At 44.5% G+C, this 9,850-nt stretch overlaps 2 protein-coding genes across 3 annotated transcripts in view; one reads left to right on the forward strand and one right to left on the reverse strand.

Annotated features, from left to right (window-relative positions):
• Positions 1 to 3,372: 3,372 nt before the first annotated feature.
• MRPL32 (mitochondrial ribosomal protein L32) lies at positions 3,373 to 6,314 on the reverse strand. The gene is made up of 3 exons (XM_025200045.1): positions 6,154 to 6,314; positions 5,193 to 5,374; positions 3,373 to 3,977 (listed from the first exon to the last, which is right to left on the reverse strand). The coding sequence occupies exons 1-3, from the start codon at positions 6,260 to 6,262 to the stop codon at positions 3,723 to 3,725; spliced, it is 546 nt and encodes a 181-aa protein (XP_025055830.1). The 5' UTR covers positions 6,263 to 6,314; the 3' UTR covers positions 3,373 to 3,722.
• Positions 6,315 to 6,460: 146 nt separating this feature from the next.
• Positions 6,461 to 9,850, forward strand: part of PSMA2 (proteasome subunit alpha 2) — a 12,746-nt gene continuing 9,356 nt past the window's right edge. For both annotated transcript variants that reach the window (XM_025200044.1, XM_006020427.3), the window contains exons 1-3: positions 6,461 to 6,595; positions 7,890 to 7,966; positions 8,643 to 8,775. In XM_025200044.1, coding sequence (XP_025055829.1) covers positions 6,555 to 6,595; positions 7,890 to 7,966; positions 8,643 to 8,775 — 251 coding nt within the window. In that variant the 5' untranslated portion in view covers positions 6,461 to 6,554. The remainder of the gene's footprint in view (positions 6,596 to 7,889; positions 7,967 to 8,642; positions 8,776 to 9,850) is intronic.

Consider the following 9,850-nt stretch of genomic DNA (forward strand, 5'->3'; position numbering starts at 1 on the left):
GATTAATTTTCTAAATTTTTTAGGGGCCCCGTGGGCTGGATAGAATGGCCAAAAACTAAAAGGTGCACATTTTGCCCACCCCTGCTGTAGCAGCATGTTATAAGTGGGAAGCGCGCCGCTATGGTGACATAGCTAGTGATCACATGTAGACCTGTGTGATCACTATGTCACTGTAGGGTGACGTGTAGCTGCGCCCACTGATAATCACTTATTGTATACAAAGTTCAGTCATTCTTTACTGTTCTGAGTTGGCCATCTGAATGATATGCTGCATTTCATCAGTCCCTCTGATGCTTTGCTGCCTGAGCCACAATCTTTAAACCAATACACAATCTTTATTCCCTCCTTGTAATTCACCATAATGCTATCATGCAGTGGCCTAATAGCTATCACACAACTCATTCAGTAGAGGGCAGAAGTATATAAACATATATGGAAGCCAGTAGTTAAGTTTCTAAACATAAATCTAACGAAAAGGACACAAAACAATGCTCTGCATTAGATAAGGCTTCTGTTAAATAACAGCGATCATATTTTTCCTTAATTATCAAAATCAATCTGTCTACAGCCCTGTCATTTCTGAAGACATTGAGTTATTAAATCTGCCTTTGACTTGGTTCAAATGAAATGCTCATCAGCTTGTTGGCCATGTACCAGAAAACTAAAGCTCTACTGCCCCCTAGTGCTATAAATATATTTATGACAACCTCTCCCTCAGAGAAAAGGGCCATAGACTTTCTAAGACTCTCTTTAGGAATAATAAAAGAGTCTGTGAGGACAGTCTGTCTGTTACTAAGTAATCTTTGCAAGGCAAGTCCTTTAAAACTACTGAAAAGTTATTTTTTTAAATACTGAAAGTTATTTATGGTCTTTAAAATAAAATTACTCTATGCTCAACAACTTGAAATCTTTTCAATGCTATGCCTTTGACTCAATCCTTCTAAAGTATTACTATTATTGCTTTTATAGCCATTAAACATGCATCTCCTAGAAACTTTCTTCCAGGTGAGACCTCTCCAACTATCATGGTTCACCAGACAAGCCATACACTTTAAATCACATATTCTACTATTTACCTGTATAAGCTTTCCACATTTTTTACATCAGAGCTACCATGTCTATTCAACAGGCTATTGCAATGTCTGTGGGCACCAAGATTTGTCACTTCAGGAAACAGTGTGCCTCTAAGGACCATATGATAGACAGTCTTGGTTTGAGTTGATATCATATAGCCAGACCAATACGGCTGACCCCAGAAGAGAACGCCCAAACTTCTAAGGACCTCATATTTAGGGCTCAGAACTCCTTTTGCCTCTAGACCAATAGGGCTACAACCTGGATACCTGATATATTTAGAGCTACATTCACTGACATTCCCTAAAGCCTTTTTCTTTTCTGAGAAAAATAGTCCATCTCATCACTGGTCCTATCCCCTATCCAAAATTTCCATATTTGTATCACATCCACCTTCTGAACAAGAAAATGCATTTTTAATGTAATTTACACAATTCCTTATTTCCAAGGCTTTGTGTTTGGATGGGGAATAGGCATGAACATGATCATGTTGGTAATGTCACTGCTTGGACACATATGGAAGGATTCAAACTACTGTTGACTTGGAAGTGGCTGTTTGTTCACCTCTATTGATTGCTCATTCCTCTTTTGGATGATAGGCTGCATGTTGGGCTACATGATGCATCTTAAGGAAACTTCACACCTGTCCTCAAGCCAGTTTTTTGTGTCTGAAGGCTAGAAACAGGGGTGGAAGCCTATTCCATGCCCCTGAACTTAGGTGCCTCACACTCTGATGCATCTATGCTTAAACCTCTGGTGGGAAAAAAATCAAGAGATGAAGTGTTAAGAAACATATCAGTTGCACCCACAACCTTAATTCTGTCTTCTGTCCCTGTGCTGCATTCCAGAAATCTGTCAAATTTGGAACACTAAGCCTACCTCAGGTCCTCACAAGGCTCGGCAATTAATTCACTTAAGTATGTCTATTTTGGACCACTTTGGGGAGGGAAAAAAATAGGTCGTCTTTTATACAGTAACCTAGTCACTGTATTAATGACAGTGCTACTACTACAACAGTATAATGGCAAAATTGAAGACCCATCTAAATGCTGTAAATTGATGATAACAAAAAGGGGAAGCAGCTAGTGGCAACAGCAGGCACTTTCTTTCCACAGGAGTAACAGCCTGACACTGCAGACAAGCACTATGTGACAAGTTGTAACATTCTGAGACCAGCTGGGCATTCTAGACAGCATCATCAGTTAAAATAAATGAAGATGTTGTGGATCAACCGTGACTCCCCCATACAAAATATATAGCTAGGCTTGGCAGAATTCTATTTTAATTTTAAAAAATAATAATTTTGATATATCATATTAATGTTTATTTTTAAGCGTTTAGTTCAATTTTTCTCTTTTTTTAGGATTGCGTTAAATTAGAGGTGTGAGGATCAGACAATTTATTATAACAAAAAGTACTATAGGACCGCCGCCAGCTGAGCGGTAGAGCTGCCATCCGTCCAGAGCCTACTTGCCCCTAGCTTCCTCCTCTGCTTTGTCACTTTGCTTCCTTTGTTCTGGGAGTTGCAGTCCAAACTACAGTCATCACAGTTCTGTAGGACTGCTCTCCCTGTCATCATCACACGCTCCATCAGCCATCATTTTTCTTACCTCCCCTTTCTATAAATTTTAATTATTAACAATGGTAATGAATGTTTTTCATTGGTCCGTATGAGGTGAAACCAATATTTATCAACTTTTACCAATAAAAATCAAATCCTGCCAAGCCTATACGTAACATTCTAGTAAGTACACTTTCATTCAAGTAGCCCCAAATGACTTTCAATTACTTAAGGCCTCATCACATTCTTCTGAGATGACTGTTAATTTTATACACTTGTAATTGAGACATTAAATAACCTCAGTCACATGCAGTTCAGTGTTAGTAAATGTATCAATGCAACAGAATTTGGCTACAAATTCCACTTCAAAACACTCAAAATTCCCATTTCAAACAACATTTTTCATAGCGACCCAAGTTGCTAACTCATCTCCATGCTCTTCAGACTCTGACATTTGTCTTTTCCTGAAAATATTCTTGATGTCTCATTCAGTGCTGCTACTATAGACCGAGACACCATGGTCATCCCTCAAAATTTCTAGACAACCACATATCTTTAAGTAAACCTTTTAAGTGAAAATGAAGCTGAGGAGTCCGGAGCTATCCAGTTTGCTAACCACAGCTTTACAGACCACCAGTGGCCCAGAGTGCTGATCGCAACAAGGTAATTCTGAAAAGCCAAACAACTTTTTCAGAGCAGAAGCTAAAAAAACCCCCAAAACCCAGAAAGAAAAAGTGTCTTGCTATAGAGCTATATATACTTTATTTTACACGTATGTTTTTATGTTGTTTCATGGTCATAAAAATGACAACTTAAATTTGCAAAAACATCAAGACAGCATTACAGCAATATATAGTACTTAATGCACAAAAATGGTCTTCCCAACCCCAACATGTTCCTAATTTTCTGTATTTTGATGGCTCTGATGATATAACATGAAAGGAAATGCTCGTGAAGCAGATTTCAAAGGGTGACAGTTTCTATTTGGGCATTAAAGAAACTAAAAAATGAAAATATTATTGGGAAACATCTCCTTTCCTGCTGGATGGACTGTTTTGTTACCATGAGGTTCTATAGTTTTGTGGCATCAGTTCAGTGGAAACCAGGATGGACGCTTCCTGTTTCTTTCAACGATCCGTTTGCATTGATCTTGTTCTCTGGGTTTCTCTCCTTGATACAAGACTAGAGTCTCTACAGTGGGCGTATTAAATGGTCCTCCTTCTATTTTCTTTATTTCAGCCCTTATGAGACTAGTTTCTCTTTCAACCTTTGCATAACAATGTTCACAAAGGACATGCTTCTGTTTCACATGGCCACATACAGGACAAACATCTATATTTGTCTGGAAAAAAAAATGGAACAGTTTAAAATTAAAAGCAAAGACAAACAAGAAAATACTTTACAAATACTCAAGACATTTTGAGTGAAGAGTTATTCCCACTGCATCAAGATATATTTTCTTACAAATCTCCATACGCAGTAGAGCCGCACAAAGTTTAAAATACAAGGCTCCATATTCCCACAGCGAACCTTCACCCCACTAAAACTCAGACACACACAACAGAGTTGTACGCTAAATTTATTTTCCAAGTTAACAGCAAATATTTAATAGAAGCAAACAACAGTGCTGTTTCCTATTACAAAAAAATTAAAATACACAACAATTTTAACTTGTGTAGCACAAAGTATAAAATTAAGGATTAGTTGTCAAAATACAACAAATCAACTGTGAGGGAGCTGGTTTAGAGTTTTTTGTTGGCTTACTGATTTACAGTTTTAATTACACTTTTGGCAAATATTAAGTTTGTTTTGCATAGGTATCATTAAACTTAGTGTTTATAACCAAGAGCAGCCCTTTGAAGTTAATGCCTGAAGTATTACACCTGGCAAAATCTGCAGGACTGGGTTATAAGATACTTTGCAAATCAAGATACGGTTATGTATTTAGAAGTTTCACTCATACTGAAATGTTTAGATATAAACCAATAAAATATAAAATCCATCTGCACTGTAATCTAATTTAGGAATAGTCTTTTGCTGCTTTCTTTGTTTGCAACTCTTTGAATCCATTTTGAAAGTGACACAGGATTGTGGGAAAGCAGGGCTGGCAAATGCTTTTAAAAACAGATAATGTCTACAGAAATGTTTCAGCTTGTACTGACATTATTTGGAATATTTTTACTTAGCTTTAAAGCATGAACAGAGTGCATATTTTCTAAACCAGGAGTGTCACATAGGGCCCAAGGGCTGTATCTTGTTTGTGGGCCAACGTATCGGGGGGAGCAATGAATTCATGGTTACAAGGCTCCACTGGGGATGGCCTCTGGCAGCAGGGAGTGAGTGACCACTGCCCCAGTGCAGTGCTGCTCACGCTGCTGTAGTTTACCCCACGGACACAGCCTAGTCTAGATCTGGCTTGTGGGGAGCCCTTCAGTCCATGTCTAGCCTGGGAAATGAGCACCTATGACACCCCTGATTTAAATGTACTGCAAGCTTTGTGGCAAAAAATTCCTTTTGATGACCCAGAGGGAAAGCTGACAGAAATCTGTCAAGTTACCTTGATTTTTATCAGGTTACGGGGGTTTCGTCTCCTGCAGCGGTTTACCTCAATGGTCCGCCTCGACTTGGGAGCTGCCATCCAAAAAATGTTATCCAAGAAGCTTGGAGCATCATTACTTTCACCTACATCTTCCGCTAGCCCAGGAAGAGCAGCTGGAGCCTGAACAGCCAATGCTGGCTCTTAGGACAGAGAAGGGAAAAAATACTTAGCGATGAACTTGTCACAGGGCCACTTCATTTACTTAAGTACAGACAGTCAAAATGCCCGAGGCTGAATCAATTCAGTCTTCGCAGATCAGTCTAGAATGCATACACTGAACCGAGAAGCAAGTGAATCACAGAATCATAGGAAACAGGGGTTGGCAGGGACCTCAGGTCTAATCCAACCCCTGCTCCAAACAGGACCATCAAGAGTAAACATTCACTTTTGACTCAAAAATGCAGCCCCATGCCCGCAGTGGCCCAGCCCAGGACCTGGGGGGGTGCTAGAGCACAGCTCCCTGCTTGGCTGGAGCAGACAGCTTGGGCCAAATCAGCCAGTTTACAGGGTCGGTGCATCCTGGGATGCTGGCAGACTGCGAGTTACCTTGAATCCGGAGGGGCTCTGGGGCAGTTCAACGAACTGATTTAATGTACATCACTTACGTCTGATACTACATCCACCCAGGTTTATCTTGAACCAGTGTCCGCCATTTTGAAAACGGTTTACGTGCAGGGAACTTCTGTTGTTTTGCGGTTGCACTGATTTCCACCCCCCCCACCCCATACCGCTGTGTGTGCAACTTCTGTCCCTAGCCCTGGCAGGGGATGTGGCCCATGGAGTCACATCGCCACGCAGGTGAAGTCCAGGAAACATCGCTTTCCCACGTGGACATGCACAGACGCCGGACACGGACGGACAGGCAGAGCAACGCCCCGTCCCGCCCCGCCTCAGGCCGGGAGCCCCGCGCAGCACCCACCCCAGGTCGGACCGGCGCCGGGGAAGGCCCGCCACAGCTGCCCCCAGCAGCGCCGCAAGAAGCCGCGCAGCGGCGGCAGCGGCAACACGAAAACGACAAGCGCCACCATGACGTCTCTCCGGCACGAAGCATGCGCGGAGCATGTCGGGAAGCAAGCGGCGAGGGACTCCCCGCCCCAGCATGCCTAGCGTGCCCCAGCCACCTGGGACTCCAAGTCCCGGCATGCCTTTCGACCACCTTCCCAGGGACGGGCCTCCTTCAAGGGATGGGGGTGGTGTGTCCCGGTATGCAACAGGCCTGGCTCTCCCTTCCCCCCAGCCAATCAGGGCGGCGGGGGCCGGCGCGGGAGGAAGGAAGGAGCTGCGCGTGCGCAGAGCAGTGGCGGCCGGAAGCGTTCCAAGATGGCGGAGCGCGGATATAGCTTTTCTCTCACCACTTTCAGGTACGGGCCCGGGCTGCTGAGGGATGGCGGCGGCTGAGGCTCGGCGCAGAGCGGAGCGGAGCGGTGGTGCAGGAAGGATGACCGCCGTGGTGGGGGCTGCGGAGACGGCCGCGGGGGTGGAGGGGAGGGGAGGCGAGGCTTACGGTTTGCAGCGTCATGGCCGGGCCGGAGGAGGCCGGCACCGTGTTTTCTCGTGTATAGCTGCCGCGGGGTGGGCGGTGAGGTACCGTATTGTCTGGTTTACATAGTGCTCTGGAATATAGCGCCCCTCCTTTTTGCGGCCCTTCATTTTGCCTTTCCAAAGTAAGGTCCCCCGGGATGATGGCTGCCTCGTGCTGCTTAGGCTGACAGGAGCAGCTGCCAGGTGCCAAAATTGCCCAGAGAGAGGGTTTGTTTAGTCAGTGAAACACTGAAAACACTAAAAAGGGGAGAAGGTGGTTGACATTTGTGGAGTGAAGAAAAATTGGCTGTTAAGTGAATCGACTCCCCCAGCTGCTCAAACAGCCCAGTGGGAGCCAAAGCAGAGTGCTACTATGCCTCCCCCATCCACCTGGTAGAAAGCTGCTCTCCTTACCTAGGAGATGCACCCCAGGTTTGGGGCAGGGCTGATTTTAGGGGGAAAAGGGGTATGTTTTATGTGAGAAAATATGGTATTTGCCCCAGTTTTTGTTGCAAGGATAAATATGTGTGTGTGTGTGAATTCCCTTCCCTGCTGTTTTGTTCAGCAAGAGGGAGCAGATATTGCACTGGCCTATTAAACTCACTTTTGTAACTCTACAGCAAGCCATTTGCCTGGTTTTCTAGTTATTCAGAATATTGTGGTGCTCAGCCTTTAAAAAAAGAAAAGGCATACCATGCAATTAGAAAGAGAATTTGTTTAGCAGTCTGTCTTGGGGCTTTTGCTTTTGCTTTCTGCCTGTTAAGAATCCATGTCCTGCTCCTGAAAGTGCCATGTTAAATACAGATCTCTCAGGTAAGGAAGAGGTGGGGATTGCAAGGTTGAGAAGAAAAATAACTCTTGGACCTGCTTTGTAGTTACTTAAAATAAACAGGGCCAGGCATGGTGTATGCAGGTTTCCTGGAAGAGCTGCGCCTCAGCAAGTTCTTTGCTAAACTAGTCCTTGTCCTCTTAAAGCTAGCGAGAAAGTGACAACTGTTTTCATTTGTGATGTATGCAATTCACTGCTAAGATGCAAGAGGTAAAAAGTAAATGATAAAAGACAAATTTCAATATGACATATTAAAGATGGTGAACGATATTATGGCTGAACTCTGTTTTGTTTGTTTTTTTTAGTCCTTCTGGTAAACTTGTCCAGATTGAATATGCACTGGCGGCAGTTGCTGCAGGAGCCCCATCTGTTGGAATTAAAGGTATGCTTATATGACTAACCTGGTGTTGGCTTCAGAGTATTGGGTGTTGGGAAAACTAGGATAGATTTAGGCCTATTAAATTGCAATTGACATTGTTGTCTTTCCCCTTGTTGGGACCTGGAGAGAGAATGGTGAATGGAAAAAAAAAAAAAAAAAGTATGGCCTGTCTTCATTTGTTTTCCTTTAAATGGATTTTCATATGCTTATCTGGATAATGTCTCATAGCATTGAATTTTATCAGAGAAATGGTTTTAAAGTGGGAAGAGAAGAGTTTAATGCTATTTGAGAAGTACAAATGTTTGATAATTTTACTATGTTGAGGGGGATTTTACTGGAAAAAACACGTTTATTTTGAGCATTTTTGTTCCCTGGGTAGGTGTTTTGTTGCTTCATGTGTTTTCTGGAACAATTGCACATAATGAAAAAATGAAGAAAATGTTTTTTTTTTTTCCTTTTTTTTGTTTTAAAATTGAATATAATCGCATGTTGAGCACTTGTATGCGATGCAGTGGAGGTCTCAAAAGTAATTGTTTAACATCCTAGATGAACGATAAGATCTGTAGATCTGGTGGGAAGAAGAGAGATTTTTCATGTACTAGCAAATCTGTTTAATTTTGGTCACTCCTGGTAACCTTTATATATTTAAACCAAAGTATTTTTTCTTTCCCCTTTCCAGCTGCAAATGGTGTTGTTTTGGCAACTGAGAAGAAACAGAAATCTATTCTCTATGACGAAAGGAGTGTGCACAAAGTAGAATCAATTACCAAACACATAGGCTTGGTGTATAGTGGCATGGGACCTGATTACAGGTATCAGAAAAATGCTGTTGTTTGAGAAGCTATCTGTTGGTATTGACTTGCATCTCCCTAACTTACGAAAATTGAAGGCTGCTGTGAAAATAGGCATTTTATGATTTCCCAGTCCCTGTACATCTGTTCTTTAAAGTTATTAAAGCTCTTGAGTGTCTCTTCAGCATACAGCACACTAATAGCTAAACTTGCTAGTGGCATATCATATAATGTGACTAATGTAGGGGTGTCCAACCTTTTTGAATGTGGGGCCGGATCATGAACTTTTTATCACCCAGTGGGCCAGCCAGCCGTATTCAAACACCCTCTGTCCTGGGCCAGAGAGACCTTGCCTGTATAGCCCTACTGTACCTGCCTATTACTGCAAGGTTTGTGGTAGCTGCTAGTGGGCAGGGGCAGGAGGGACCCATTCAGCATCCAGCCAGCTACTGCCCCAGAGACTAAAAGGGAGAGAGAAATAGCTCCGCATCCCCCGAGCAGCGCAGCCCCATGAGCCGGCGCTGCCTGAGGGGGGCTGGAGCGAGGCGGCCGCTGCACCGCAGCCCCTCACCCGCACGGCCCCGCTCACCGTGGTGCCCAGCCGCTCGCACATGCAACCCCGGTGGCCTCAGCGCTGCAAGCCCGGAGTGCAGGGTCCAGCAGACACCGGCTCCTGCTGCCTCACCCTGCAGAGGTCACTCCAGGACCCCGCCTGCCAAGGCCCCCCTGTGCTGGCTTCTCACGTGTTGCTGGGGACGGGAGGAGGCCAGCCAGGTTGGCACCAGCTACCAGAAGCGGCAGCGGAGCCATGTGATGCTCGGGACTGACTGGTATAGGCAGGGGAAAATGCAGCTGAGCCCCTGCTACTCTGGCCGGGCTTGTCCCATCCTGAGCGGCACGTGGCTCCGCCTACGCTTCTGCTGGCCGGTGCAGACCTGGCCGGGCTCCTCCTGTCCCCAGCAGCTTGTGGGAAGCTGGCTTCAGTCACGTTCTGCTCCGGGTGGGACTGACCCAGCCGGGTCAGCACCAGCCAGGAAAAGCGGCATGCAGCTGAAGTCTGCTTCCCATGTGCTGCTGGGGACAAGAGGAGGCGGGG

Source organism: Alligator sinensis, unplaced genomic scaffold (assembly GCF_000455745.1).
Source record: "Alligator sinensis unplaced genomic scaffold, ASM45574v1 scaffold254_1, whole genome shotgun sequence".
Taxonomy (NCBI): domain Eukaryota; kingdom Metazoa; phylum Chordata; order Crocodylia; family Alligatoridae; genus Alligator; species Alligator sinensis.

Bases quoted from the DNA above. Each gene is read 5' to 3' on its own strand.
- MRPL32 (XM_025200045.1), bottom strand. From the start codon at position 6,262: ATGGTGGCGCTTGTCGTTTTCGTGTTGCCGCTGCCGCCGCTGCGCGGC. The intron at 5,375-6,153 runs GTGGGTGCTGCG...CTCTGTCCTAAG, and splicing joins CGGCGCCGGTCCGACCTGGG to AGCCAGCATTGGCTGTTCAG. The intron at 3,978-5,192 runs GTAACTTGACAG...TTTTTTTTCCAG, and splicing joins GTAACCTGATAAAAATCAAG to ACAAATATAGATGTTTGTCC.